The 25,479-nt window shown below is 44.6% G+C and overlaps 15 protein-coding genes across 15 annotated transcripts; 6 read left to right on the forward strand and 9 right to left on the reverse strand.

The window, feature by feature from the left end:
- Positions 1–49: 49 nt before the first annotated feature.
- BBOV_IV002990 (uncharacterized protein) lies at positions 50–1,370 on the reverse strand. The gene has a single exon (XM_051767315.1). It carries the CDS (start codon positions 1,111–1,113, stop codon positions 76–78), a length of 1,038 nt encoding a protein of 345 aa, XP_051623068.1. The 5' UTR covers positions 1,114–1,370; the 3' UTR covers positions 50–75.
- An 88-nt stretch (positions 1,371–1,458) lies between these two features.
- BBOV_IV003000 (uncharacterized protein) lies at positions 1,459–1,885 on the forward strand. Its single transcript, XM_001609415.2, has one exon. The coding sequence runs from the start codon at positions 1,494–1,496 to the stop codon at positions 1,848–1,850; it is 357 nt and encodes a 118-aa protein (XP_001609465.1). The 5' UTR covers positions 1,459–1,493; the 3' UTR covers positions 1,851–1,885.
- Positions 1,886–2,185: 300 nt separating this feature from the next.
- Positions 2,186–3,464, forward strand: BBOV_IV003010 (uncharacterized protein). The gene has a single exon (XM_001609416.2). The coding sequence runs from the start codon at positions 2,285–2,287 to the stop codon at positions 3,422–3,424; it is 1,140 nt and encodes a 379-aa protein (XP_001609466.1). The 5' UTR covers positions 2,186–2,284; the 3' UTR covers positions 3,425–3,464.
- On the reverse strand, positions 3,438–4,745 carry BBOV_IV003020 (uncharacterized protein). The gene is made up of 3 exons (XM_051767341.1): positions 4,640–4,745; positions 4,491–4,602; positions 3,438–4,452 (listed from the first exon to the last, which is right to left on the reverse strand). Exons 1-3 carry the CDS (start codon positions 4,737–4,739, stop codon positions 3,468–3,470), a joined length of 1,197 nt encoding a protein of 398 aa, XP_051623069.1. The 5' UTR covers positions 4,740–4,745; the 3' UTR covers positions 3,438–3,467.
- Positions 4,746–4,882: 137 nt separating this feature from the next.
- BBOV_IV003030 (pre-mRNA splicing factor component family protein) lies at positions 4,883–7,270 on the reverse strand. The gene is made up of 6 exons (XM_051767513.1): positions 7,105–7,270; positions 6,884–7,070; positions 5,516–6,847; positions 5,394–5,482; positions 5,140–5,360; positions 4,883–5,106 (listed from the first exon to the last, which is right to left on the reverse strand). The coding sequence occupies exons 1-6, from the start codon at positions 7,248–7,250 to the stop codon at positions 4,907–4,909; spliced, it is 2,175 nt and encodes a 724-aa protein (XP_051623070.1). The 5' UTR covers positions 7,251–7,270; the 3' UTR covers positions 4,883–4,906.
- Positions 7,271–7,325: 55 nt separating this feature from the next.
- Positions 7,326–7,966, forward strand: BBOV_IV003035 (Cytochrome oxidase complex assembly protein 1 family protein). The gene is made up of 3 exons (XM_051767568.1): positions 7,326–7,616; positions 7,651–7,847; positions 7,881–7,966. The coding sequence occupies exons 1-3, from the start codon at positions 7,360–7,362 to the stop codon at positions 7,949–7,951; spliced, it is 525 nt and encodes a 174-aa protein (XP_051623613.1). The 5' UTR covers positions 7,326–7,359; the 3' UTR covers positions 7,952–7,966.
- A 1-nt stretch (position 7,967) lies between these two features.
- BBOV_IV003040 (RAP domain family protein) lies at positions 7,968–9,461 on the reverse strand. Its single transcript, XM_051767777.1, has 7 exons — positions 9,297–9,461; positions 9,135–9,260; positions 8,811–9,101; positions 8,605–8,776; positions 8,257–8,571; positions 8,078–8,223; positions 7,968–8,043 (listed from the first exon to the last, which is right to left on the reverse strand). The coding sequence occupies exons 1-7, from the start codon at positions 9,432–9,434 to the stop codon at positions 7,978–7,980; spliced, it is 1,254 nt and encodes a 417-aa protein (XP_051623071.1). The 5' UTR covers positions 9,435–9,461; the 3' UTR covers positions 7,968–7,977.
- Positions 9,434–11,034, forward strand: BBOV_IV003050 (uncharacterized protein). The gene is made up of 6 exons (XM_001609420.2): positions 9,434–9,629; positions 9,663–9,907; positions 9,941–10,052; positions 10,086–10,153; positions 10,189–10,487; positions 10,522–11,034. The coding sequence occupies exons 1-6, from the start codon at positions 9,504–9,506 to the stop codon at positions 11,001–11,003; spliced, it is 1,332 nt and encodes a 443-aa protein (XP_001609470.1). The 5' UTR covers positions 9,434–9,503; the 3' UTR covers positions 11,004–11,034.
- Positions 11,035–11,429: 395 nt separating this feature from the next.
- BBOV_IV003070 (MORN repeat family protein) lies at positions 11,430–12,364 on the forward strand. Its single transcript, XM_001609421.2, has one exon. The coding sequence runs from the start codon at positions 11,449–11,451 to the stop codon at positions 12,277–12,279; it is 831 nt and encodes a 276-aa protein (XP_001609471.1). The 5' UTR covers positions 11,430–11,448; the 3' UTR covers positions 12,280–12,364.
- A 20-nt stretch (positions 12,365–12,384) lies between these two features.
- BBOV_IV003080 (Replication factor C C-terminal domain family protein) lies at positions 12,385–13,620 on the reverse strand. Its single transcript, XM_001609422.2, has 5 exons — positions 13,401–13,620; positions 13,291–13,366; positions 13,140–13,253; positions 12,924–13,105; positions 12,385–12,890 (listed from the first exon to the last, which is right to left on the reverse strand). Exons 1-5 carry the CDS (start codon positions 13,599–13,601, stop codon positions 12,414–12,416), a joined length of 1,050 nt encoding a protein of 349 aa, XP_001609472.1. The 5' UTR covers positions 13,602–13,620; the 3' UTR covers positions 12,385–12,413.
- BBOV_IV003090 (FF domain family protein) lies at positions 13,617–14,999 on the reverse strand. Its single transcript, XM_051767916.1, has 8 exons — positions 14,922–14,999; positions 14,830–14,887; positions 14,654–14,794; positions 14,078–14,620; positions 13,955–14,041; positions 13,802–13,917; positions 13,710–13,769; positions 13,617–13,674 (listed from the first exon to the last, which is right to left on the reverse strand). The coding sequence occupies exons 1-8, from the start codon at positions 14,972–14,974 to the stop codon at positions 13,638–13,640; spliced, it is 1,095 nt and encodes a 364-aa protein (XP_051623072.1). The 5' UTR covers positions 14,975–14,999; the 3' UTR covers positions 13,617–13,637.
- A 93-nt stretch (positions 15,000–15,092) lies between these two features.
- On the reverse strand, positions 15,093–20,145 carry BBOV_IV003100 (CCR4-Not complex component Not1 family protein). Its single transcript, XM_001609424.2, has one exon. It carries the CDS (start codon positions 20,093–20,095, stop codon positions 15,143–15,145), a length of 4,953 nt encoding a protein of 1,650 aa, XP_001609474.1. The 5' UTR covers positions 20,096–20,145; the 3' UTR covers positions 15,093–15,142.
- Positions 20,146–20,434: 289 nt separating this feature from the next.
- Positions 20,435–22,420, reverse strand: BBOV_IV003110 (CHY zinc finger domain containing protein). Its single transcript, XM_001609425.2, has 9 exons — positions 21,810–22,420; positions 21,625–21,775; positions 21,466–21,587; positions 21,240–21,432; positions 21,130–21,205; positions 21,003–21,096; positions 20,809–20,968; positions 20,614–20,775; positions 20,435–20,579 (listed from the first exon to the last, which is right to left on the reverse strand). Exons 1-9 carry the CDS (start codon positions 22,358–22,360, stop codon positions 20,439–20,441), a joined length of 1,650 nt encoding a protein of 549 aa, XP_001609475.1. The 5' UTR covers positions 22,361–22,420; the 3' UTR covers positions 20,435–20,438.
- Positions 22,421–22,601: 181 nt separating this feature from the next.
- On the forward strand, positions 22,602–23,618 carry BBOV_IV003120 (uncharacterized protein). The gene has a single exon (XM_001609426.2). The coding sequence runs from the start codon at positions 22,611–22,613 to the stop codon at positions 23,310–23,312; it is 702 nt and encodes a 233-aa protein (XP_001609476.1). The 5' UTR covers positions 22,602–22,610; the 3' UTR covers positions 23,313–23,618.
- Positions 23,264–25,409, reverse strand: BBOV_IV003130 (uncharacterized protein). The gene is made up of 2 exons (XM_051767308.1): positions 23,475–25,409; positions 23,264–23,440 (listed from the first exon to the last, which is right to left on the reverse strand). The coding sequence occupies exons 1-2, from the start codon at positions 25,368–25,370 to the stop codon at positions 23,303–23,305; spliced, it is 2,034 nt and encodes a 677-aa protein (XP_051623073.1). The 5' UTR covers positions 25,371–25,409; the 3' UTR covers positions 23,264–23,302.
- Between the last annotated feature and the right edge of the window lie 70 nt (positions 25,410–25,479).

Consider the following 25,479-nt stretch of genomic DNA (forward strand, 5'->3'; position numbering starts at 1 on the left):
ACATGAGCACCACTCTTGTGTGTGATGTCGTTTCTTTAGGTAGTAATTGTGGCGATATGTATCAGGATTGTTGTATCAATACTTTCTGGAGCTTCTTCCTGATTTCGGGCTTCTATTGCGATACGGTGACGTTCTACTTCTAGAGTCTTCTCTATATCTCTTTGTTGATGTGCGTCCTCTTGAGTCATCTCTCCTAGTTCTTTCTTCTTTTTTTGATGTATGTCTATCATCTCTCCTTGTATATTTATCTGATCTACTTGATTCAAATTGTTTTGTACTTTCATATCTATCTGCTTTCCTATCGATTACATGTTTATCTACTTTCCTTTCCGTTTCTCTTTTATCTAGTTTCCTATCACTTTCATGTGTTTCTTCTTTCCTTGTGGAGGTGTATCTATCACGTTTTTCTTCTTTTCTAACCCTCTCTTCTTTATCATCCTTATTTATTTTATCTACCTGCTTTACTTCGTTTGATTTAGTCCCAGGCATATATTTTGTTTTATTTGTTGGTGATATTGTTGCCTGTGTCTTTTGTGTAATGGCCTCCATTTCTTTTTTAAGTGTTGCTAATTCAAGTTTTTGTTGTGCCAGGTTTTTGCTCATCACTTCTGCTTCAGCTTCCAGCTCTATGTTATACTGATGCAGTGCTTTTAGTTGTTTCTTGAGTACTTTGTTCGCTTCCCTTTCTTTGTACAGGTCCATTGTCAATGGTTGCACTTTATTTTCTAGTACAATTCTACCTAATTCTTCATTTTCTGTGATTAGTAGTTTACACCTTTCTAGTAGTGTAGTACCTATTGTGCTTTGTGGGTTATAATTTTGTGCGTCTAACGCTTCCTTTGCTGTTTTAAGTTCCACTTCTTTTTCTTTGAGTAGTTTCCTCAGGTGTAATATCTCACAGTTAATTACTGGATCAATCATTGCATTGATTGATGCATTCTTTTCGTATATTCCATCTAGGTTATGTACAGTTCGGAAATCCTTGACCAATGCCTTTGTCTTTTGTATTTCCTTTTGTTGCGCTGATATGATCGTCATGAAGTATGCCATTATATCGGCCGGATTGGTGAGCTTTTCAGCACCTGTGACTATAGCTGCCAACTGGTCGCCCATTTTATTTAATCACATAGATCCCAGTTTATGGTCTACAGCAAACGGATTCTGTAATAAACGAACACTTGTATTACGATCTTTATGTGCGATATTGGCTAATGAGTAGCTCTAGAGAATCTGTGTTTGTTCGGGCTTCCTTCAGGTTGAAGTAATTGTACACTTCAATCCTGGGACCAAGTTGTATACCTCTTTACCATGGATTCCTCAGTTAACCACATTAGATATACTTACCCAATATTCTATGGTATATCTAGTATGTCTATATTTTGTTCCTGGATGTGCACGTGTATCCCCCATGACTCCTTAGGGAATCTTGGTTTGTAGTGTCGCTGTTCATATAATTTTCTCTTTAGTGTGTTCATTTATTTAGTGTTATAACTATGGAGTCTGGGTGTCATTGTCCTTCGGCGTCATCTCGCGATTCTCATGTCGAGTCTGTGACATCTGACATTGAGCATTTGAATCGTTTTGCGAGCGCCTCTCTTGTTGGTGACCGCAATGCTATGATATCTAGTTTTAATGGGTTTTCATGGCGTGATCGCCGTGTTTTATCGCATATGGAGCGTTATTGTTCTGCAGATCCCTCTGAGCGTGAATTGATTGATGATGTGTATCGTGTGTTATGTCCATTATCTGATAAGGTACATGGGCCATCATTTAATGCTATGAGTTTGTGGTTAAAGGCTCGTTTGCATTTGCAGCATGAAAAATCTCCATTTTCTCCTATTAAACGCTAGTCTACTTTTTTTTGGTGGATCATTGGTTCTTAGCATTTCTCTAACACTGGGCATTATCCTGAAAACTTGGATACAAAAAAACTTGGATATAATAAACTTGTTATATTTCGTTAGTGTGTGTATATTGTTGATGGAATCTTTTGGTAAGTTTGGGGACTGGGCTCTCTTTTTAATGCTCGGGTAATTGCGGTAACTCCATTGGCTTCTGTTTTCTATTGGATGGCATCATTGTTAGAATCTATTGTTTGTTGTTATTGATTGGATCTAATAAGTTGTACACTCTAATACATGTAGCGGTCATAGGTATCACCCTTGGCTTGGTATACAATCTCTATAAAGGCGTATTGGATATTTTCTAGTGGAGATCATGTGATGTCGGCGATCGGGTATATTGGTACCTTGGTTTGATATTTTTTTCTTAGCGTGTTTGAGACATGCATCGTGGTTTTAATTTGTTTTCTGAAGGTGGCTATTTACGTGACTTTCGTGACGCTCGATTTAACCAGGACAGTTCATGTCTTGCTGTGACTTGTTCTTACGGTTTTCGTGTATACAATTGCAATCCATTTTCTCTTGCTACTGAACGCGACTTAACAGGTTATGGTTATGGCTCCGTGGGTTTGGTTGAGATGCTATATCGCTGCAACATTGTTGCTATAGTTGTTGAGGATCTACCTGATATATCGCCTGGTGATTCATTGAATGCTGATACCAGTCCATGTTTTGGTCGCAACCGTTTAATTCTTTGGGATGACAAGTCTGGTTCTGAGGTAGCTCGTTTGGGGTTTGAATCTCGTATTATCAATGTGAAGTTACTGCGTCACTTGCTGGTCATTGTTTTGAAGGACAAGGTCCATATATACCAGGTCAATACACTCCGTCTTTTGGACACCTTTTCCACGTTTTCTAATGCCAAGGGTATATGTTCAGTTTCTGGCAATGATACTTTAAGTGTTATTGCATTTCCGGGTATTTTACCCGGTAGTGTCGTCGTTCGTGTGTACAACTTGGATTTGATCAGTGATACCATGGTGAGTGAGGACAGTGTGTTCATTCGTGCTCACAAGTCGGAGATTACTACTGTCGGGCTGAGCTCTGACGGTCTTTTATTGGTTACATCTTCTACTGGTGGTCGTTTAATACGTTTATGGAGTTCATTTTCTGGTATGAAGCTTCAGGAGTTCCGCAAGGCAGGTGGCGGTGGTATATTGCGTATTTGTCACTTGAGTCCTGACTGTCGCTTTTTGTGTACTATCAGTATAACTAATGTCGTATCGGTATACCACATAAAGTTACGTGAGAACGGTAAGCGTTTTTGCGTTGACTGCTTTGGTGCCAATGGCGCTGATACTGACAAAAGTTCTAGTGGCTGTTTACCGTATATATTCTTTCGTCGTACTCGTCATTATTTAGAGGCCCCTACAGCTTACACCAGGTTTAGGTCGTCAGTGTCTGTTGTGACATCTACGTTTTTGCCTAATACCAATAACCTTTTACTTGTTCTTGCTAATGGTCGTGTTCATCGCTTGAGTGTCTCTGGATACTTCAAATTTCTTGCGAACCATTGCCTTTAGTACTTGGGTTAATATAAATAGCTATATGTTACGAATCTAAACATTAATTAGGGTTATTTGCCCTTGTGTTGAATGTTTTCCTACGTGGTTTATATTTCTTTGTATCGTCTTGTAGGTTTTCTTGTTTTAGTTCCATAATGTCGGCATCAACTTTTAATGCGTTCATTCTTGTTGCCAGGTTGTTGATATTATCATCGGCATCAGATTTATCCGATATTGATGCGTTGGTAACACTTCTATTGAACTTTGCTTTTAAGCTTGTTGGTTTAGGGCTTTTATCAATTTGTGGTCTTTGTGTACGGCCTTGTTTATACTTTGTTGTGGCAAGTGGCTCACTTGGGATAAAAGGGATAGGTGTTACAGGCAGTTCATTGCTTTTTATATCTCTGTGATCCATGTCCTTGCTAGGGGTTATTGGCGTCCTTTTAGATTTTCGTTCAGTTACCTGTGATGTGTGTTTATCACTTGATTTTGGTGTTTTAGGTCGTATTGCGGGGCTGTGTACATGTTTATCGCTATTACCCTTTAACCGAGTTCCGATATCCTTTTGGGTAGGTTCAGTATCTAGTATACCTGGTGGTCGTTCAATTAGGTTATCCATATGTGCTGTATTGAAAAACCTGGTCGACGCTTTTGATGTGGGTTCTGCTGTGGGATCGTAGCGCATCGATGTGTCGTTTGGCATTTGGGTAGATGCTGATTGCATGCTGCTTGTTTTTCTTAGGTCCTTACGCCATTTGGATGTCGTTGTTTGCGCCTTGGGTGCCCCTTGTACTGGTGGCGGTGTTGTGGGTGGTGGAGGCGGCGTTTCACTGACACCTCTTCCGATAAAATTCCTGTATCCCATGGGATATGTGCCTTTCATCCCTGGTATGAGAAAGTTTTCTCCCATGAGTTCTGTATCTAGCAGCACATCTGTGGGTTGCCATTTTCCCTTTGCTGTATTGTCTGTTGTAAATGTATCTCTGGCTGTAGGATTATCCAGTGCCCCTGTTTGCAATCCTGGGAATGCACCATCGTCTACATTCCTGTTTGTATATTTGTTTTCTTAGGTACTGTTACACACCTGTCTATGTTTTTTGCAATATTTGGTCTATTATCAGACTTCCAGGCACTCCCTGGTGCTCTTGATTGATTCGTGATGCTGACGGCGATCCCATGTACGCTTATTGATATTCCTGGTTGCAGATTAATCGTTTAAGCTGTAGATTGTACCTGTCTTCTTTGACGATTTGTTGAGCAACCGTTCTCCCAGTGAGAGTGGTGCTTTGCTTTGGTTGATATCTTCCTCTTGTTTTTTATCCATATTCGTCATGTATGTTATATTAGGTATTAATTTATGTTCCTAAGGCCTGCGTTAGGTTACTTCCCTTGGGTGGTGGGTCCTGGAGATCGGGTGACACGACCGCTGTGTTGTGTCTGGCCATAGGGTGTCTAGCACAGTTGAATATATACAATTAAAAAATGTGTGTACATTATATATCATGCGATGTTATTTCTATCATCTGCGGCTACTAGTCTTCCGTAGAGTTTTTGCAACTGTGCGTTGAACTCGCGTTCCCTTTGTATTTGTGCCAGTAGGAATGTTATACGTCCTTCTGCTGACGCCGCCTCTTTATTTTTCATTGCTGTATGTGCTGCTAGTTCGTTTTCTAGGTTTACATTCTTGTCATGTAATTCCGCTGCGTGTTGTGATAGCTTTGTCCTGTGCTTACCTATACTTTTGAGTAGTGCCTCTTGTCTTTTGATATATCCTCCTGTTGCGATATTACACTTGTTTTCAAGTGTTTGGTTCTGTTTAGTTAACAAATTCAATTCATTTGCTATGGCTGTACACTGTATATTCCTGGCTTGTTTTTGTTCTGTTAGTTGCAGTTTTTCTTGTGGTACATAGCTTTTCTTATTGTTACAGTATGCAAAGGTGTCGATAAGTTTCCTGGGTAATATAGTTATTTACTTACGTACCTACCTTTCTATGTCTATATCCAGTGGTTCATCAGGTGCCCCTAGCATGTTCCTTAGCTTTGTGGTCTCCATGCTCAATTCATGCTCCGCGAGCTGTTGTATATATATTGTATCACTGCAACCTACTTTTATATATCCAGGGTCTATATTATCTTTTGGTGGTACTTGCTCTAGACATGGTTTTCCATTTGGCACTGGGTGCTCTATGCTATCCCATTGTATGAGCCTGGTATATTCCTGGTGTATCAACTCCTTTGCCATTACTGTATACGGATCCTGAGTAATTTCCAAGTCCTTTGCGAAGACTACATGGCTGTAGTTCAGGGGTCGTTCTACATTTTTGCGTATAACTGAGCTTAGGTTAGCTTCATTGGTATCTTGATGATGCCGTATCCGCTGGGTTTCAACTTCACCCTGGTCGGGCTCGACTTCCAGTTCTTGTGGCAGTTCCGTAGTATCCATTGGATCCAGTGTAATCTCCACTTGTGACTCCGGTAGCGGCAGGTTTGATATACTTGCTTTTACGTGTAGCCTCGCCATATCCATGCGTGCACTTGCTCCTATGGGATCGTCATCATCGTATGGCATGGTACTTGATGGCGTTTCGCTATATTTACTGCGATCCACACTCCCGAACTTGCCGGTAAATATACTGGCTGGTGTTTTGGGCACTAGCTTCAATGGGTTCGGCGTGGCTGGTGCTATGAATTCAGTGTCATTTGTATGTTGCGTTACATTGGTTTCACCTAATAGTGGTGTCTGCAGCCCTCGTGAGGCTGCTGCCATACGTGCTTCTTCCATAATCGATGTCATGGGTGTTCTTGCCACTGATGAAGCCGCTACATTATCCTCGAACATTTGTACATCAGCTCCCATTTTAACGATTTGCACAATCTCTTCATCTGTCATCGTCGGTGCTGGCATGACTAATCGTGTTCTCGTTGCACTATGTTCATCATATTTCTGGAACACTGCCATGGCCTCTCCTATATTCTCTTCTTGTAAACGTTTCAACTTGCGCGCATCGTCGTTGCGCATTCTGCGCATCTCATCATCACGGCGTTTACCTTCTAATTGCTGTATACTGCGCAGCGATTGATCTATTTCATGACCGGTTTCAGGTTCATAGAACCCCTTGGGCGGTTGTGTTTCAAATGGTACTTCCTTTACGTAGTCCATAATAGATTTATGTAGCTTCAGTGCTCCTACATTCACACCAGCTTTCTTTAGTTCATGGCGTTTTTGTAATGATGCCAAGCGCCGTGTCTGTTCAATTTGCTTTTCCCTTGCTTTTCGTTTTGCCTTTTTACCGCGTGTATTAGCCAGCCGTGCTCGTGCTTCTGCTAGCATTTCCTTTTCATCGTCGTCCATATCAACTGCATCTGCCCGTGATGGTTTAGTCTCTGGAGCGGGATCGATTTCCCCTGGTCTAAGTCTCCGGGGGTCAAGTTCATCATCCTGTGTCCGTGATGCACAGTTACTGCCTTGACCTACCTCGTCCCTCCCTTGGGCTTGATCTAGTAGTCGTTCATAATGCTCCAGGCACTGGTGTGCTGTACGTCCTATCATGGGACCTATAGTCCTCCACTGCGTTGGGAACAGCTTTGCCAGGTGTAACAGCTTCTCTTCCTCGTCTCTTGACCATTCCGTTTTCTTGACGTACGGGTTGAGCCACTCGTACCTGTGTGGTCTAGGAACGTAAAGTTTCAACTTACCACCTGGCTTTACATTGTTTTGCTGACTTCCTGACCAGCAGTGATGATACCCTGGACCAGTTGTTGAGTCCATATTTCATCACTGCGGCCTTGAGGACTTCATCCTCGCTATTTTTCCAAACACCACCCTTCAGTTGTATTCTCATTTTGTTAAAGTGGCTAGATTATATAGCCTGATTTGTTTTAGTCCTTGGATGGCTCGCGCCATTCCCCATGTTGCCATGTGTATCCATAGGTTTACGCTGTATATATACAATGCGGTTATTATATCCCAGGCATTGGTTAGGGTACCGTAGTACTGCCGGCCGCATTAGTGCCAAGGCTTGGCACGTCGGCTACCGCCGACTGTCTACTTCAACGTCACTGGATTCCTCTGTTAAAAATCGCAATTCTGGTGGTAAAGGTCTTATTCTAGGCATATCAGCGCTATGTGCAACTGCTGCTTCGGGTTATATGTTTTACGATGCCTTGAACATACCACCGTGTGTTAAGGCTGCCATCGTAGAGATTCGGTAGGGATTTGTTTTTACACCCTAATGGTTGCAGTACCAACAAGACTATAAGGGAGCATTTGGGCGATCGCATAACTCTCAGGAGTGACTGGACTGTTGAGGAGCGTGGCGATCGTGCTGTTGTTCGTGTAAACGCCTCGGGTAACAAGTCTGGTGGTATGTTTACATGTTTGTTATCTCGTTCTGAAACTGGTTGGAACATTGTGACCGTCGACATGATATATAACGAGCGTAAGTCCATTTGTATGATTTTATATGTTACAGCTCGACCGGCTACAGATACACTTAATTCAGCACCTGTTTACGATGCTCTTGATAAAGCTGGTGCCAAGTAGTACATTACCTTGTGTTGTAAAACACGTTACGTGGATGACATATTTGTATCAACTATCGCTTGTAATTGCTCCGCTAGATATTCCAGTTTACTCTGTTTGGTACGTGAGGTGGTACTGTAAAATTACCTGGCGGTTTTTATTTTTCCAGTCGAAGTAGTTTACACTGAGTACCTGCCAGCCTAGTGACTGTACAATGCTGTATTTTAGCTTAGTGAGTGCGTGGAACTGTGTTGATTGGTGGTAGAAGTGTGAGTGTCCATTAACTTCAACGGCTACCTAGGGGCGTTAAGTGGCATACAAAGTACCTACATTTAGGCGAGGTATAACATAATCCATTACATAGGGCCCGATTTGCACTTCAGCTCGATGTTGTAGTTTTAGATGGTTTAGCAGCGGTGCTAATTTATACTGCATCTTTGAGGTGCTGGGTTTGAATTTCAGATCAAGTACTGTTATTGCCTCCAGCATATTGGCAAACCTTTCGTCGAATGGCACTAATTTCTGACGCAAGTGATAGAGGCTAATGCATAGTTGGTTTATCTCGATGTTTAGTAGTTGATCCATCTGCGATTTAACACGGTCCAGTAGCTCACGCAAGAGATTTGCTACATGTGGAGTATCTGGGCATTTATCTTGGCATTATGTTGACTTACATTCTACATCCTGGAATGCCACTACAAGTGCGAAGATCACGTTACAGAGCTCCTGTGGGCTTAGTTCATCTATTTGCTGTGGCACAATCTCCTTTACAAGCTTGTTGAATAATGTATTTGTGCTCTGTAGCATGGCCAGAGCCCGTATTACCATAGCCACCAATGCCACGTCCTGGGTGGTATGTTATAGTGATATAGATCAGTACCTTAACTAGTGCTTCATAATTCTCTTTAGAGCCCAGAATCTCCATGGATATGGGTTCTATTATCCCGTGATCCTTTAAGCGCAGCTTGGCAGTGACGTGTAAAAGGAAACATAGATCGAATGGTGAAAATTCCTTCAGAGCGTTTATGCGCGCTCGTATTACTGCCTGGAACGTATTGGTCTCTACGTGGCCCAGCCGGCATGCGTCAATGAAGTATTGTGTTACAGTTCTGGTATCAGTTTCTACGTGCCTATCTAGAAGTGCCCGTTCCACAGCGATAAGGAATGAAATCTGTGTTCTATAGTTACTGTGTATCCAACCTACCTTTGCATATGGCACCTTGGCCATAGCATGTACCACACGAAGGACTGATGTTAGGTCGGTTGACCTTATCTCAGGCCGCAGCCTATCACATATTTTATTCCATAGATTGCGATCTTCTACACGTGTCTATAGGGAGTAATCCATTCCAATGGTTGTACTTACTTTGGCAAGGCTTTCCGCTGCGAATAGCAGTTCCTTGAAGCTCAGCTGCTCCAACGCTTCAGTGAGCGGGCTTGTTAGATGACCTTTTCTGGTAGCTGCAGTGACTACATTTGAGCATATACACTTGGTGCGATACATACGGGCATAGTGTGTATATATTCTATAGATTACACCTAGTGTGTAGTTGGTAGTACCTCAATTAACACAATGATCCCCTTACTAGGGCATCGTTACATGTCTTCAGGGGTGGAATCCATTGTTAAAGGGTTCCATCGCTATCGGTTTCTTAGTGCTGACGATAAGCGCAAGCTGCTTGGAGCACATCGACTTAAGGTATGTTAGTACCCTAGGTCACATACTATACAGAACGTCCCTCCTGCCAAGATAAAGGATATAGAGACTAGCTTAGAGCTGGATGTAGGCCCCGATACCACGGAATCGCCTTCACCTGCTACGGCTAGTAGCAGGATAAATGCCGAATTGCGCCGACTGGCGTCGAAGTCCCATGGAGCCATTCGTCAAGCCACTAGGTACCGGGCTATAGGCGCTGGTACTAGCAAGTACTTCATGGGCATTGACCCCAATACTCCCTTGGAGCCCTATGATATAACGTTAGTTGTGCTGTAGAGGTATATATACCATAGGTCACCTCTGTTCGACGAATCCACTGAATCTGAAACCTTGACGTCAGACGTCCAGAAGGCACGTGCATACGAGGATATATCTCGTATGTTTTGTGTCATGAACCCTTCTAAGGTAGTTATATGTTACGTGCCCTATTAACTGCAGGACCCTATGAGTGATCGTTTTCTAGATGTTATGGCCCGTGCCATCGAGTGTAATGTGTTAAGACTAGAGTGAGTGGTGCGTTAATAGTGCTGACAGTACACAGACGGCCTGTACTATGTAACGAGCTTGCGGATTTTGAGTCCAGCTATGCAATGCAGCGGTCAGCGCTGCGAAATCTACTGGTCAACCGTTGCACGCGCAACGCTTTTGAGGAAACTCGTGTGGACCGTTTCCTGGATAGAATTCACTTTTCATCCCAGAGGCTAGATGCACCCATGCCACCGGAATGCCTGGAGCCGTTAGTGGCCTTCTGTGGCTACAAGTCATATTCCTTCGACCCCCTGGAACGCCTTGGTCAGAAGTTAGCTGGACTGCGGAGATTAGTGGCGGCTATAGAGTCCGGTGGGTACCACGTTGGTTGTTATATGTGTTCCAGGTGACGATGCCTATCTACAGGCCCTGGGCACCCCGGAGGAGTACCAGGTGGGCCCTGACTCGAGGTACCCCTTTAGGAACTACTATGGGTTCAAGTCATGTATCCCAGAGGACGTCACAGGGTCGATTAATATGGGTAAAGTCTGCACCGCTCCCGCGGTGAGGTACCAAAATCTACAAAGCGTGGCGCATTCACTTCCGGCGGACCCGAAGTACCGAGCTGTGGTATCCCATGCTATACGGGTACTCGAGCGCAGCAAAGGCTGGGACCACGCCAGCAAGGTGAAAGCCATCAATCGTTTGGTAAATGTCTACAATAACCTAGCGCCCTCGAGGTACTACGACCGCGTTCTCAACCAAGCTATAAGGTACCCTAGACCTAGGCACGCACTTGTGAAAACAAAGTCACGCCAGGAAGTGTTCAACCGCGGCCTTACGTACATAGGCTCGCTTACAAAGAACCACTGGATGAAGCGCAAGTGATATAGACTAAATCGTATGGATTCTACGTTATGAAGTACCTGAGTCACTATCTATGCAAAGGTGGTATGAGATCAGTTATACACACTGTATAATATCGCAATAAACCACGAAATGTGTAAATAATGTGTACTTTATAGCATAGAGCTGAGTGCTTCATTGGGGTCTACAGGCAATGGAATCTAGATGTCGTAGTACTGAGTTATATACTCGGTGGATACAGGGTATAAATAGCGTATGTACAGCGATTTAGACAGCGAAAATGGTGACAGAAGTGGGGTTCGAACCCACGCCCTTACGGACTGCGACCTGAACACAGCGCCTTGGACCACTCGGCCATTCTGTCTTTGTGACAGGGGCCAATTTTTGCATCAACCTACACAAATTAAAATAAAAAATGTGTACCTTACACTAACTCTATTGTAATACATAATAAAATGTATTAGAAATGGGAATATTTAGTAACTTGTGCACTCGGTGGAAACCGAAGAGGAAGGAACCCACTCCGGTTCCTACCGTCACCTCAACGGTGTCCAGAAGCTCGACCATCAAGAGCCGGACTCACGAGCTCGTGACGCAGCAGTCGCTGCTTCAATCGCTGGAAACTGGTGAATTGCGCAGCATGAATTCCCAAGTCACGAATGCTGCGCCTGCAGCTAATTGGGAGTGCGTCGCCTACCCAAACGGTTCTGAATACCTAGGTTGGATTTTTGAAGGTAAGCGTGAAGGGCCTGGTAAGATGCAGAATGGCGAAACTGCATATGAAGGACAGTGGCAATGTGATCTTCCACACGGTAATGGGCTATTTGCCCGTGAAGGTATCATATATGAAGGCAACTGGAGCCATGGACTGCCTCATGGCCATGGAGTTGCCATGTTACCGGATGGATCTAAATACGTAGGTGAATGGCGTGATGGCTCATGTTCCGGTGAGGGTAAGCTAGCTAGTGAAGACGGACGTATATACGCTGGCAACTTCCAAAATGGCCTGCCTAATGGTGAAGGTACTGTAGTGAATTCAGATGGTATGCGATTAATTTGCAATTTCGTTGACGGTGTACCCTGCGGTATAGGCGAGATTGAATGGCCTAATGGGATGCTTTATGTAGGTACCATAATAGAGGGTCTACCTCACGGTTTGGGTCGGCTTACTGACGACCGGCATGTGACGTTAGGACTTTGGAGGGAAGGTGTCCTGGAAACACCCCTGAGTGCCCATAGTCCACTTCCAGATGCGTTCAGAGATGACCCAGCCGCAAAGTATTTAGCAGCACACTAGCCATTTGTATATAATGTAACATAGTCGTCATGGTGTTACCATGACACAGTGCCATACACAAAGCTACTGGTAAATTACCATAGGCGTTAATATTTTATTCGTTAGATTACCAGTACATAGCGTTTTGTTCTGGTCTACCGCTTGCAATTTGCAACAAGTGCCATGAACTGCACGACGCACGCCTCAATGTGCCAAATGTCACGCGAACCCTGCTTCATGGTATGGGAGAAGTGAGCTGCAATATGCATAATCCTGGGTATCAAGTCAGGCTTGACACGGCGTGACAGCTGCTCCACAATGGAACGTAATATAATCTCCCCGGGAATACAACAAACTAGCAGCTCGTACACCTGAGGACGGATTCCACCAACAGCAGAAGGCGATTGGTTAGACATGAGGTACTTCACAATCTGCTGGACATTGCGCTCCCAAGGTAACAGGAAGTCCACAGTGTTACCAGGATAACCACCCATAGTCATGGTCTCCAGGGTCAATATGGCCCGGCGTAAGTTACGCCCACTGGAGGTGGCAATGCGCCTTAATACCTCATCGGAAGACTGCGCGGACGCTACATTCTCGATTTTACATATACTACGCAGGATAGTAGTTATCTATGCAATGTCACAACACTATGTTTAGCCTACCTCATCGATGGTGTGACTGCCCACACGAATACATAAACAACGACTCCTCAAAGGTAGCATAATGCGACTTAATTGATTGACATGGAGAATCATGCGAGCGTTTTTAATATAGGTCTCCATAGTACGACGTAAAGCAGCTTGAGCAGGTAGCGATAAAGCATCAGCATCCTCGAAAAGGAAGACTGTAGGTACATGATAGCATATGGTCAAACACACCTCGGAAGGAAGGACCCTTCATAAAGTAATTTGATGCAGAAGGTGAAGCTGATAGAGTGCGAATGATATCCTGAACTATGACACGATCACGGCTGCCGAGATCGCTACAGGGAACTGAATATAAATTGGTCACTCCAAAATGCAACCTAACTCTGTATGTGATGGTCACTCTGGCAGACAACGACTTCACTAGAAGTATCAACGTTAGATATAATCTCGGTTTTAACCTGCTCACTGTAACCTACAACACATAAACCATACCTTATCGATAGAAGGGCCAAACACAGCACGGAGCGTAGCAAGAATGCGTGTCTTCTTGCCACTACCAGAAGGACCATAAAATAGTAAATGAGGGATTTCACCATGCGATTTCTCTACTAATTTAGTCAATAACGCATTGACATCACGGTGAGATGTCAACTCGTCCAAGCGCTTTGGACAATGCTTGTCTATCCACAACATCGTTCTTACAGGTACACACTGGAAGATAAACAATAATTAATGACGATTCTTTATGTGCTCAGATTCCAGCTCACTGATGATGTGTGACACCGCACATAGGTGACCTACCTCAGGCGCTGCATCACAAGCCTATCACGCTCCTCACGGAACACACCCAACCTGCGGTACCTAACTTTATAAAACGAAACTACGTAACTTACCTAGGGTCGTTACGTAGTTGCGATTTTATGCGCGTTAGATTCTCCTCAAGACTGCCGTCGTGGTGACACACAGTCTGGCGCAAAAGGAGATTAAAGTCATCCAGAAGCTCAGCCTTCTGTGGACCAGTAAACACACAATGCAACACAACGTACAACTACGTCATTCCAACGGTTGAATACCACCTGCAGACGCTGTCTAGGCAAATCGTGGAATAGCCTCTCTCCAACGAGTTTTATAACCTGTAGTAATATTGTAGCCCTTATAGAGCACATTACCTCATCCAGGGAGCTAGACACCTGCTCGCTGCCTATGTTACTGAGCTTCTGGTCGAATAGGGCCAATCTAGCCTCCAGGAATTCTGAAACGAACTTGTCATAGAGGACTTTGCGGTCTTTTGCGCTGCAACCCTCAGCCCTAGGGTCACCTTGCAACAAGTCGTCGTCCAGTGGTACTATTTCACCATCCAAAAACGGCATACGTATGCGCTCATGTAACATGCTCATGAAAGCATTATGAGCCATGGAGGCTGCTAGAGATTCACGCGATTGGACTTCTATCCTGGGTTTCCTAGAGCGCTGTGCATTGGATTCTATACCGGGCCTATCCGGTTCAGTTAACCTATCACCTCTCGAACGTTTAACCGGTAACGCCTTGGCATTGTTGGAGTTGTCCACTTCCACGCCATAGCTCTTCACGATTTCACCTATAGACCGACTTGATTCACGTACAATGTCACGCTGACACTGTTGAAATACTCTCCTGCGCTCTGGCTGCGGGATACGTGTAAACCTGGAGTCGAACAGTAGCTTAGGCAGTGCCTGGACATATGTTTAGTATATAATCCAACACACCTCGTCGAATCTGGTACTGGCAGGTAGATTCAGCTCTTTGATGAGCGATTTGAAGTTATTCAAGTCGTCCGCTGATATGCTTCCAGCTGAATCGGAAGAAGGTTTCTCCGGAATGCCGATATCCGGCATTTCCCATCGTGACTGCGTTATGTATCTAGTATATATCTGATGTGTACCTCCTTTGTACATCGGTTGTAGTAGTATACCTTTTTGGTCGAGGTCTCCACTCGGTACCTGCAGGGGATTAGACATTACGCTCTATAAGTACCATTTAGTGTCACCTAAACGGTCCCAGGACTTAGGGACACCAATGTCACCCATTGATGACTCAGACGGATATTCAAAGTATCAACTGGCAGCAGTTACATGTAGTACCCACTTAGTAGTTCCCAGTGCCCTGGAATATGCTATAGTAACTGTATAAAGAATACCAGATTGGCACTAGTGCCAGGGATTTAGTACTAGATGTTATGCACAAGTGATATCAAATTAAACCACGTCTGAACATACTTGAGATATAGTCTCAAGCAAAGCACGAGTGCAATTAGGGATTGATTTGAAAGAATCACCACCAAGCTTGTAACGAGGGTTGCGGAATAACTCAACCACAGTCAGACGAACGCCCCAAGGGCATTTGACGCCAGATAAACCTTGCTCCAGGAGCACGCGCAAGATTATCTGGCGTAAAATGTCATCGCGAGGCGCCCGGAAAACATCGAATAACCATAGCAACAAGCAACTGAAAAAGTGCGTGTGCAAATTGGGATACCGCAAATGACGAGAAATAGCATTGACCAATACGTACCGACCACGGTTAGACATCTGGCGAAGAAGCTCCAAGTACACATACAGACGCCGCTCGTCGATGCGCTCAGGCTCGGATAGTGATTTAGGAAACTCAATCCCGATATAGTAACTAAAACAACTGACCAGGGTCATACCCTGACCGGGGTCATTGTCAAGAACGTCCTCGAGTACCTTAACAACCTGCTGGACATCGATCTTGGCATGGATATTGGCCTGACGAACCACTGAACGCATAACAGAATCAGCATATGACTTGATACCGTGACGCATTAGCAGCGTCACTATCATGGGTGATACCGGTGGAGCAACTGTCATAGCAGGTAGATGGTCAACAGGCATGGACAAAGCATTAATGGGCACGGGGTCAGGACCAACGTAACAACTACTGGCAGCACGCTCTAAACGAGGTGATCCGCCAATACAGAAGTAGTACTCAACCACGAATTGGGGGTAGTTATCACACACGTGGTGGACTAGTTCCAAACACCACTGCTCAATCCTGTGGTAAGACTCATGCTTACGGTTAGCATCCATGAAACAAGTCATCTCAAGCAACAAGTTGGCGACGTGGGACCAACAACGAGGAATAGCCATTGCACCCTTAAGGAGACTTGGGTGCCAAATTAAACGTAACCAGAAAAAGACAAACTCGGGACAACGAGTTGGATTGATGCAACGGAGCGCTGTTAAAAATGTAATCCGACAAACAATGTTACCACTAGCAACCTCAAGCTTGTCAAAGTAACGCATCAAGACGACCCAGAGTTTGTAGTATGATATGTAGTCGTGGCCATAGAGTACCAAACTTGCAGTGGAAGCAAGGAGCTTCTGGAGCGCACTGGAAGGTGGAACGTCACTGCCACCGACCAAACGAAGCATGACATCAGCCATTTTGGCCAAAGCAATCAAACTGTCAATGCCCTCGCTGGGGAAGCCTGGGTCATCCAATTGGTCAACGGTCCAACCCGGGCTGCTAGACGACATCGTGCCAATGGCACTGCCAACACAAATGGCAAAAAAGTTATCCGTACCGCCATCCATTTTAAATAGACTCTGTAAATTAAATCTCTGGAAGAATTGGCGCCAGGCCAATAGTAAATTCTCACCGTCATAGGGTAAACTGGACTCGATCCACTTAGCAAATATAATGCTGACTATAGCACGGTGGGAATCCGAAACTGGAGGTGGAGGAACAATACGCCTAACACCACCAAAACCAAGGTCCAAATGCGAATCGCGGCGCACGGTCTCCGGGAATGACATAACGTCGTCAGTAGGACCCACGAGCTTGAATTTAGAACCAGTAACACAAGCCGCAAGGTTCCGCTTCAGTATGGGACTCAAGGAAACTATAATTAAACGGGGCTCGGGACAAAGATCCATGTAGTCCTTTAGTAACTTAGAACGAGCGTCCTTCAGCAAAACGCCACTGTAAGTCTCGCACATCTCAAGGCCGCACTTGATGGAAGCGATTTCACGAATTATGGCAGCAGCAGCCTCCGGACCTATGCTGCGCTGGTCAATCACCGATATCGCAGTGATAACTATGGCCATCTCAACAGCATAGCTGTTGCGACCCTTGTCCATAGCAAGGGTCAAGTAGTGCACCAAATGGGACCAGTCCAATAAATTGTATCGCAGCAAGCCAGTGACAGTGACAACATTGAATGCAGTGTTGCCACGATCCAAAGGCTGGGAAAATAACAGGGGGACCAAGGACTGCTTGATACCAGGATTTAACTGGTTCAAGCCGTCCAAAACACATAGCAGCACCTCGACATTCAAGCCTGCCTGGGCACCTATACCCTCACATAGGAAGGTCAAGAGCCTATGTGAAATAGCGATTGAGGCCATCTCGGAATGGCGTGAATTCTCCATGACATTGAGGCACTTGGCGATACAAGAAAAGAGGTCATGGTCCACAGGTAAACTGTAAAGTACCAATAAAGCATGAGTACTAAACATGATAGGTTCATAGTCAGGCTCAGTTGGACTCTTGCTGTAGAGACTTGGTGGGAATAAGGCAATCTCACGCAAAGGCTCACGAACCTCAGCAAAACACTCCTCAAAACGTGACATTACAGCATTGCACAGCGACATTGGCATGGCACCGTTAGTAACTGGACCCACCGGCTGAGGGGGCATGCTACGAGGTACATTACCATGAAGATGCTGCAACAATGGACTGGAAACCGGTAATCCACGAGCGCCATTCTGGAATAAATTGCGATATAAAGTCAAGTTGCGCTTGTCCATGCAAACGTTTAAACGGTTCCACTGCTGTAATAATGGAGGCAGTGATATAGGCAGGCCCTGCTGATGCTGAGTCTTGCAAAGCTTCAAGACGTCAGGTATAACAGAGTCAACGTCACGAACAGCCTGTTCACCAACTATCTTCTCAGCAGCTGCTACAGCAGGGACTATGTTATCCTGACTGATGATTTGTACCAGCTGCTCAACGAGTACCTGGGTGTTGCAGTCCTGGGTACTGTATGTCTGAAGTGCAGCACGCAGGCTCTCGTGGAATGCAATGCGCAAAGGCTCCTTGCAAGTGGCAATAACCAGTGACTTTGCGAAATATTCCATCATGCTCTGAATTGCCACACGAAGGGTAGACTCATCCTCTTCACCAGCAAAGTCATTAGAAATCAACATGCGAGTTGTTGCACGTGATATCGATAACGCATGCTCGGAAACAACTGGAATCACACGACGAATTGCACGGTCAATAGCCAAAGGAACACAGGCACGTAACTGAGGCTGTAACTCAAAAATAGCAATGGACGGAGATATCACCACCGACGATTGAAGTTGGTGTAGAACCCGCTCAGCAAAGTCACTCAATGGTGGTGTAGGTGGGTTCTTGATAGGAGATTGGCCACTGGAGACGTTGCCTACGGGCTGCATGTGCAAACCGTTAAGGGCACCAATAGGTGGTACCGGAGGGTACCCAGGAGGTGGATGTGGCTTTTCAGTGGATCGCGACTCGCCAGGTGGATTGGGTCGTACAACTCCAGGGCCCTCACGCATCACCTTAGCAAGGAGCAGGTTCAACTTCTCGCGAACGCTGTCCTTGCTGGCTTCACGCTGAGGACCTAGTCCAGAACGGCCTGGTTGAGATTTAGGGACACCCGTAACAGGATACTGATGAACAGGCTTTGGAACTTCAGTAACCTTTGGAACGGGTATTTCAGAAGGTACCTCCACAGGGTCAAAATCAATAGAAACATCAGGACGAACGCGGGATTCCAGTAACTGGGTCTTGTTGGCAAAATTCTCAAGACCGAGGTCCAGGTGCTTGAATAGTACCTCAACCTCAAAGACTAAAGATGTCTTCAAACGATTTAAAGAGTGTATCTCAACCAAGAAGTTGAGTATAGCGGTGGTCCACGGGTTAGGAGGTTTGAAAATCTTGGAATTAGCAACATGCTCCATTATCTTGCACACAAACGGTAAAGCGGCTACCATGGCACCGTTTTCATAGGCATGGAATAGTACCTGCTTAAGATCAAGGCGACGACTCATAATGGGAATGTTGCGACCTATAGTTATGCGGCCTAACCAACTACCCAAGTTCTTTAATAAAGTCCGATATGAAGGAAGCTCCTTCTGGTCAACAATGTGCTTTAAGCACGCGGAAATACAGGAGTAAGTTATCTGGATTGCCATGTCAAAGACCTTGGGGGCTTTAATGTTCTCTATAAATAGAACGAACACGTCGTGTAAATTCTGTTCCTTGGATGCACGAGTCTTGACTATATAGAGTAGTAGCCACGATAGATTACTGGCCTCAATGGCATCATTGACCTCCCGGGCCTTCTGAGCAGCAGTGTCCATAGACATGTTGTTAAAAGCGGCATAAATCTGATTAACCACAGCAACAGGCGGAACTTCCAAAGTTAAATCGTCCAAAACACAGTTCATCAGAGATTCTAACTCGCCCACATCCAAGCGGTCCTTGTCAATAACACAAGGAGGAGGTACATCAGGAGGTGCTGGAGCCGAGCGAGCTACACCAGGCTCACAATCTTCAGGACGAATTATAATGCCCTTGGATTGATCTACATAAGTAGTGCCACGCATGGAGTCTGTCATGATACTCTGTAACTTCTCACAGGTCTTGTATAACTGAGGGAATGTCTCACGGACATCCGGGATATCTAATAAAGCAGTAGAAAACCAAGGGTAGTTAGCAATGGAAGTTTCAAATTGAGATAATGCGATAGTGCCAAACTGAAACATCTTACTCATCTTTCCACGCTTCAAAGCCTCGATAATGCAACGCAAGGCCAGCATCAGCAAGTTGCCATTAGATAACAATAAGCAGTGCTTTATCATCTTGCCAAACAGTTCAGCAGTTATAGCCAGTTCCTGAACTGGATACTTAGGGAAAAAACGACACTCATTAAAGAGAATCTTCAACATCGTGCGATAAGTCTTGCTGTTGCGGGAATCAGGAGGAGAAGATTCAAAACGACGCATCACACCTATGATGTCATCAGTACTCACATTAGCAACATATAAATTGTAAAAATACTTGTTCACCCGCTCCTCATCAGGCATAGACTCAGCTTCCTCCAACTCAGCAAGCACACCGCTCTTAGGCGGATCAAGTGTGTAACCGCCGCTCGACATAATGACATCTAACTCAAAAAAAGTAACAATAAAAAAGACCGCCGAAAAACCCGGGGCTCACAAGAAATGGCACGAAGAGTCACATGGACAAAGTCACTGAATGCCCAGAACAACACTCCAACAAAATACAAAGAAGAAGCGACACTACCACAGTAGTATGGACAAACAATTGTGAAATTAACGCGTCTCAAATAAAATAAACCACCACATGGAATATCATAGCCGCATCACAATAGAGGGGGCTGATGCCAAGAGGAACAGTAGATACAGGAATGAACAAGATTCCTAACTAAAACCATAAACTAACATATAAAAAACAATATATATACCAGGTGTATAATATTCACTTACGTATAGCACGCCCTGGACCACCAGAAGTGGATCGTGACGTACCCTGAGTCTGCTCAGCCTGCTTACGAAGCAAGCCGTACTTTTTGGAATCCTTACGACTTAACTTAACAGCATCACGGCATCCTTTGCCACCCTAAATTATATAAAGACACTATAGATAAACACACCTCCCAGTATGATGAACTGGATGCCGTATAGCCACGACCACAGTGCTGGCACTTCTTGTTAGAAACCGCTTGCTGAGTTGAACAGTGACCGCAGACAATGACATGAGCAAGCTCATAAGGATGGTCAGTACCCTCATCGTGACACAAATCACACGGAAATAACTGAATTGTATCAAGACAATACTAGTGACCAACCTTGCCACAACAGGGAAACCTGAACCAACGGAATGACTTTGAATAGTGCTTGCAAATGCCATTATCCGGGAGTGGAGTGCCAACCTTTAAACCACGACCACCGGGAGTTTTAGGTTTCGCCGGCTTTGGTACAATCCTTATAGGCCTGGCACTGGTGACACTGGATATTGTAACACAACAATTATCACACATACCTAGAAACTGAATTGTCCTGGCCAAATTCAACACCAGTAAAACTCAGAGCGAGTTTAGCAAAGCAACCTCTACAAACAGAACGTTTGCATGTGCCTAGAGGAATGAGTGACCAACAGAATAACATACCGTTCTGAACGTCACGAACCTTGCATTGAGTGTCACAACTCTCGCAAGTAACGAAAAACTCGCCAGTTATATAGTCCTGAAACGGTATATCCATATGCATTTAGACTAACCAGAAAGATGCAGTTTTCTAACTTCAGGTTGCCCAATGCAGGCTGAGATGCAAAGGCAATTTCTGGTTGAAATTCAATAAGCTGGGCCATGTTACATTTATCGCAATGGCGTGGCACAACCGCAATCTTCCTGTCACCGTGGGCTAATGTAACGTCGAACGCCGTGCTACACCTAGTGCAGCCTAGTTGGACCCTGGTGCCATTATTAATTCAATACCAAACCTACACTATATTCACAACGTTAAACACACTGATGGCTTCCAGCTCTAGCGATAATAGGCGTAAAGGGTCACTCCTAGCAAGTACAGTTTCATACTCAGCAGGCATACCAGCCAGTGACTTTTTGTGCTGGTTAACAGTATCTTGAACAAATAGCGTAACCCACCTCATTGGCCTTGTTTAGCAACTGCTCACGGCAGCGCTGAAAACGAAGACGGCACTCATCAGCGCTCTTGGTCTTCACTATCGCAGCCACAGCAGACCAACGCTCAGCGGCATTGGGAATGCCCTTGGTCTTACCAAGAGCAAACTCAAGACTGTATGGTATAGATTGTACTCTGTCTTACATACCTCTTCTGCTCCTCCAAAGACCAGGTGTCAACATTGGATTCCCGGACCTTAGAATTGCTAGTATCGGTAGTATTTTTGCTACTGTGGCCACATATCTCAAATATGTGGCATAATTCACGATCTACCAACTTCAAACACTCGTAAATGGCATACGGAGTAGTTGTCAAGTACTTGCCAAGGAAGGTAAGAATCACCTTCTTTAGAACAAGCTTTACATCACGACCGAGATGGTCGCCCTTGACATCAATGTCAGAAGCTTGGCTAATGGTATAGTAACCATGACTAGACTCAAGTGATACACCAGGGACACGATGTAGACATAGCGATAAGTTAATGCAACTCTCGCCCTTTAGGAGTGATATATTAAACTCAGGGTCAGTGGGACGCAAGACTACATGGGCTATTATACTATCGTTGCGATATACGTCGTCTATAGATACAGTGTCTAACTGGTCAACAGCAGAAGACAGAGCGAATCGCGCATCAAATAACTTCTCTAACTTATAAAGCTCAATGTATCCACGGTCACTTGTCACAAGCTGCTGCGACATGTCAAGAAATATTGTAAAAGGTTAGTACTAACATGGTGAATCTATCGCGCAGGAAATATGGCCATGGAGTGGATACCGTGATTACACATTAAGCGGATAAACACATCGCCATAAAATAGCTACACATTAGAAGTATATTTATCAAGAAATACATTCCAGGATCTAGTTAATGTTGTATATCATGGCGCACTTCGGTGCATACACATTTGACTAGACAGCGATGGCTATCCTAGATAGTCACATATACAAAATGGCGAACGTATTAAAGCTAGTTGTACTAGCTGCTTTGAGCACAGGAGCCATGTGCTACAGGCAAAAGTCACCTGAGGTGACCACAGAAGCAAATGCTAATGTGCAGGCTCACGGTAACACAGAAACTATACACTTCGGATCGTACCAACCCACGGAACATCAATTGGAAGTGGCTAAGCGTACGATAGCAAATGAAGAAACCAGGGAGACCATGAAGAAGCTAGTTGATATACTGCGCCAATCAACCCCCGACAGCCAGACACAGGAAACCATTGACGATTACACCAACGAGTTTGAAAATAAACCTGTAGCCGATGCGGCATTCTCCACCGGAGAGAAGGAAGAGGAGAACGTACCTACAACTGAACAACACGAAATCCACGAACACTCTCACAATGAGCATCACTCCAACGAGGCCTTGGATGTAGTTAAGCAAATGTGCGACCTCCTGCTAAGGAGCCCCGAGTACATGAACCTGTGCAAAAACACAGCAGTACAGGATATCATCCTCAAGCACCCGAACGTACTGGATGAAGCATACGATGTCAAAATAGTTGGTCAACATAAGGAGCCCACTAACGGAGATGTAGTGTCAGACTACAAGGATAACCATAACATAGACCAAAGTATGAGGTATGTCATCGGTAAAATATGCGTAGGACCCCTACCAGCAGCATGCCAGAAAATATCTCAATCTTGAGACTTGTACTCCAGTGATGATAACCAGTCGAAGATGTAGGCGTAGCCCTCTAACAACAGTGCTACCTGGAATATACGGTATTCAGATCCAAAGTGCGATAGAATGTCGAGGCCAGTAGATTCCAGTAACTGCACATATATGATGTTGTACATCGTATCTTACCTTGCAGACATTGTCATGGGTAACGGGATTGAATTTGGGAGATACCTTGTCTATCAATGGGACGTGGCGATTTATAGATAAGCGCCCATGGCACTCAAAACTATCGAATGAACAACTAGGACGCTGGTCAGCGTCAATTTGCAAGCGCACCTTCACGGATGCGCACGAGTTACTCAGTAGCAATATGCTGTCCTTGTACTCGTAGCACGATGCACGAGCTAGTGATAACTCCGGAGGCAGCAGAGAAGTAATCTCCAAACGATTGCGACGGTAACACTCAATTAAATAATTGTTCCAAATATAGTATATAGCGGTATCATACCAATAGTCAATTGATTGACGAAATGCTATAGGCAGCTCATAGTCACCAGTACTAAACTCATCGAGACCCATGTTATCAGGGATAGATTCAGTAGATTGCCCAGGAGTTACAGTACAGGTACCGATTGGCATTATGTTGAATGAGTAATTCGGCTTATTGACACGAAGGTGTCCAGTGTCGTCTAGATATATACGGAAGTTTAAGGGGAAGCATTTGGAAGCGGCGTCATTATTTGGTATCACGGTATCCCGAGGCGCTGATAATGACATCCTAAGTGAGTATTCACGATCCTTTATAACCTTGATGAATATTTCGCGATTTGGGTTGGACAACGAGTAAAGCTGTATGCGACTTCCGAGGTGATACAGCAGTGGCGCCAGCTTCTTAGCATCAGGAATCTTCAAGATGTCTACTTGTATCTCAGTTTTGTAGGAGCTAATCAGCTCTTTCAGGACCTTAGTGATCTGCTCTAACTTGGATGCAAGAGTTAACTTGCGACCTGTAAGAGCAGAATGCTCCTGAGCCAAATAGTCACACTCCTTAGCCAAAGCGTCACATTGACCCTTGTTTTTTATACGAGCATCCATCTCATAACGCATACGCTTAAGGTTATGCCTAAACAGTTCCTCGTCATTACCAGTTACATGCTCAGCCCTAAGATCGTCAGATAACAAATCTGATATGCGAGACCATGACTTGGATCCATCCCTCTGGTCACCACCAACATGACCTAAAATGTGCATACGGCTTAATAACTCCCAAATAACACGATTGAGACTCAATTCGGAGTTGTGCAATAATTCGCGAAGCTGGACACATAATCTAGAGTACAAAACCATGTTCCGGTTAGACTCCTTTAAACCAAGGGCTGTAGTGAGCACACGCTGTGAATCGGATTCACCAGGCACTGATTTAGCAAAACCCATAGCAACATTAGTGTGATATCGCATTTGAAGTACCCAGTTGTACCATAATACGTGACACTGAAGTAACCAACGATAGAGGTTACGGTCATAGCCATTGGGGTAGTCTTTAGCACAGTTTTGGATGACCTCCTGTGACCCTGGATCATCGTTATCTGTGCACAGCTTGGGGACCACCATCTGGTCGAGGTACCCAAAAAAGGAATCCACAAGTTGTGTAAAGTAACTAGAGGCATCAATAACCATTGGGTCAAATGAAGACAAATTTCCATCCAATTTAAAACCTGGCAGCCTAGACAATGATACTGATAATAGCCGAAAGGATTCACTTAAGAACCTTAAAGGAACGTTGCTAGGCTGTATAGGGACATTTATGGAAGGATATGCCGATACAAGTGCACTAGAATCAAATGGCATATATACGTCGGACGAAATTACAGGATCCTTTGGTCCATGGTCACTGCGATATGCGATATCCGGAGTATCGGCACTGGCGTCGCCAGTGGTAGGCGATAATAGAGTCCTTACATTACCATCCAATGAATGACGAGAAAATACATGAGCACAAGCTGAAATGGATTGATCAGTACATATATTCGTTTTCGGGCCCTCTAAATGCGATAAAGTAGATAACACCTCGATGGGATCCATATTGCCAAGCGATAGCGTCACTTCCTAGTTGATTCTATCTATAAGAACTTCTATAATGCACATAGACACGCTAAGGATGTACCTTAAACAACACACTATATATGTGCAA

Source organism: Babesia bovis (assembly GCF_000165395.2).
Source record: "Babesia bovis T2Bo chromosome 4 map unlocalized Chr4_2, whole genome shotgun sequence".
In the NCBI taxonomy this organism is placed as follows: domain Eukaryota; phylum Apicomplexa; class Aconoidasida; order Piroplasmida; family Babesiidae; genus Babesia; species Babesia bovis.

What these genes read in the sequence shown, in the direction of transcription:
- BBOV_IV003130 (XM_051767308.1), bottom strand. Translation starts at nt 25,370, where the DNA reads ATGGATCCCATCGAGGTGTTATCTACTTTATCGCATTTAGAGGGCCCG. An exon ending in CCCATGACAATGTCTGCAAG is followed by an intron (nt 23,441 to 23,474) that starts GTAAGATACGAT and finishes ATATATGTGCAG; the next exon opens with TTACTGGAATCTACTGGCCT.
- BBOV_IV003070 (XM_001609421.2), top strand. Translation starts at nt 11,449, where the DNA reads ATGGGAATATTTAGTAACTTGTGCACTCGGTGGAAACCGAAGAGGAAG.
- BBOV_IV003050 (XM_001609420.2), top strand. Translation starts at nt 9,504, where the DNA reads ATGATCCCCTTACTAGGGCATCGTTACATGTCTTCAGGGGTGGAATCC. An exon ending in TTGGAGCCCTATGATATAAC is followed by an intron (nt 9,908 to 9,940) that starts GTTAGTTGTGCT and finishes TATATACCATAG; the next exon opens with GTCACCTCTGTTCGACGAAT. An exon ending in GTGTCATGAACCCTTCTAAG is followed by an intron (nt 10,053 to 10,085) that starts GTAGTTATATGT and finishes TATTAACTGCAG; the next exon opens with GACCCTATGAGTGATCGTTT.
- BBOV_IV003080 (XM_001609422.2), bottom strand. Translation starts at nt 13,601, where the DNA reads ATGTTGTGGATAGACAAGCATTGTCCAAAGCGCTTGGACGAGTTGACA. An exon ending in GAAGGGTCCTTCCTTCCGAG is followed by an intron (nt 13,106 to 13,139) that starts GTGTGTTTGACC and finishes ATGTACCTACAG; the next exon opens with TCTTCCTTTTCGAGGATGCT. An exon ending in GCAGTCACACCATCGATGAG is followed by an intron (nt 12,891 to 12,923) that starts GTAGGCTAAACA and finishes GACATTGCATAG; the next exon opens with ATAACTACTATCCTGCGTAG.
- BBOV_IV003110 (XM_001609425.2), bottom strand. Translation starts at nt 22,360, where the DNA reads ATGTCGCAGCAGCTTGTGACAAGTGACCGTGGATACATTGAGCTTTAT. An exon ending in GGTTTCCCTGTTGTGGCAAG is followed by an intron (nt 20,776 to 20,808) that starts GTTGGTCACTAG and finishes GATACAATTCAG; the next exon opens with TTATTTCCGTGTGATTTGTG. An exon ending in CCAGTTCATCATACTGGGAG is followed by an intron (nt 20,580 to 20,613) that starts GTGTGTTTATCT and finishes TATATAATTTAG; the next exon opens with GGTGGCAAAGGATGCCGTGA.
- BBOV_IV003000 (XM_001609415.2), top strand. Translation starts at nt 1,494, where the DNA reads ATGGAGTCTGGGTGTCATTGTCCTTCGGCGTCATCTCGCGATTCTCAT.
- BBOV_IV002990 (XM_051767315.1), bottom strand. Translation starts at nt 1,113, where the DNA reads ATGGGCGACCAGTTGGCAGCTATAGTCACAGGTGCTGAAAAGCTCACC.
- BBOV_IV003040 (XM_051767777.1), bottom strand. Translation starts at nt 9,434, where the DNA reads ATGTATCGCACCAAGTGTATATGCTCAAATGTAGTCACTGCAGCTACC. An exon ending in CCAAGGTGCCATATGCAAAG is followed by an intron (nt 9,102 to 9,134) that starts GTAGGTTGGATA and finishes TATAGAACACAG; the next exon opens with ATTTCATTCCTTATCGCTGT. An exon ending in GGCATTCCAGGATGTAGAAT is followed by an intron (nt 8,572 to 8,604) that starts GTAAGTCAACAT and finishes ATAAATGCCCAG; the next exon opens with ATACTCCACATGTAGCAAAT.
- BBOV_IV003010 (XM_001609416.2), top strand. Translation starts at nt 2,285, where the DNA reads ATGCATCGTGGTTTTAATTTGTTTTCTGAAGGTGGCTATTTACGTGAC.
- BBOV_IV003100 (XM_001609424.2), bottom strand. Translation starts at nt 20,095, where the DNA reads ATGTCGAGCGGCGGTTACACACTTGATCCGCCTAAGAGCGGTGTGCTT.
- BBOV_IV003120 (XM_001609426.2), top strand. Translation starts at nt 22,611, where the DNA reads ATGGCGAACGTATTAAAGCTAGTTGTACTAGCTGCTTTGAGCACAGGA.
- BBOV_IV003030 (XM_051767513.1), bottom strand. Translation starts at nt 7,250, where the DNA reads ATGAGAATACAACTGAAGGGTGGTGTTTGGAAAAATAGCGAGGATGAA. An exon ending in AAACAATGTAAAGCCAGGTG is followed by an intron (nt 7,071 to 7,104) that starts GTAAGTTGAAAC and finishes TAGACCACACAG; the next exon opens with GTACGAGTGGCTCAACCCGT. An exon ending in TAGACCCTGGATATATAAAA is followed by an intron (nt 5,483 to 5,515) that starts GTAGGTTGCAGT and finishes TATATACAACAG; the next exon opens with CTCGCGGAGCATGAATTGAG.
- BBOV_IV003090 (XM_051767916.1), bottom strand. Translation starts at nt 14,974, where the DNA reads ATGGGTGACATTGGTGTCCCTAAGTCCTGGGACCGTTTAGGTGACACT. An exon ending in CGTTTAGGTGACACTAAATG is followed by an intron (nt 14,888 to 14,921) that starts GTACTTATAGAG and finishes AATCCCCTGCAG; the next exon opens with GTACCGAGTGGAGACCTCGA. An exon ending in ACAACCGATGTACAAAGGAG is followed by an intron (nt 14,795 to 14,829) that starts GTACACATCAGA and finishes TACATAACGCAG; the next exon opens with TCACGATGGGAAATGCCGGA.
- BBOV_IV003035 (XM_051767568.1), top strand. Translation starts at nt 7,360, where the DNA reads ATGCGGTTATTATATCCCAGGCATTGGTTAGGGTACCGTAGTACTGCC. An exon ending in GCTGCCATCGTAGAGATTCG is followed by an intron (nt 7,617 to 7,650) that starts GTAGGGATTTGT and finishes TAATGGTTGCAG; the next exon opens with TACCAACAAGACTATAAGGG. An exon ending in CGACATGATATATAACGAGC is followed by an intron (nt 7,848 to 7,880) that starts GTAAGTCCATTT and finishes TATATGTTACAG; the next exon opens with CTCGACCGGCTACAGATACA.
- BBOV_IV003020 (XM_051767341.1), bottom strand. Translation starts at nt 4,739, where the DNA reads ATGACGAATATGGATAAAAAACAAGAGGAAGATATCAACCAAAGCAAA. An exon ending in CAAATCGTCAAAGAAGACAG is followed by an intron (nt 4,603 to 4,639) that starts GTACAATCTACA and finishes ATCTGCAACCAG; the next exon opens with GAATATCAATAAGCGTACAT. An exon ending in ATTGCAAAAAACATAGACAG is followed by an intron (nt 4,453 to 4,490) that starts GTGTGTAACAGT and finishes ATATACAAACAG; the next exon opens with GAATGTAGACGATGGTGCAT.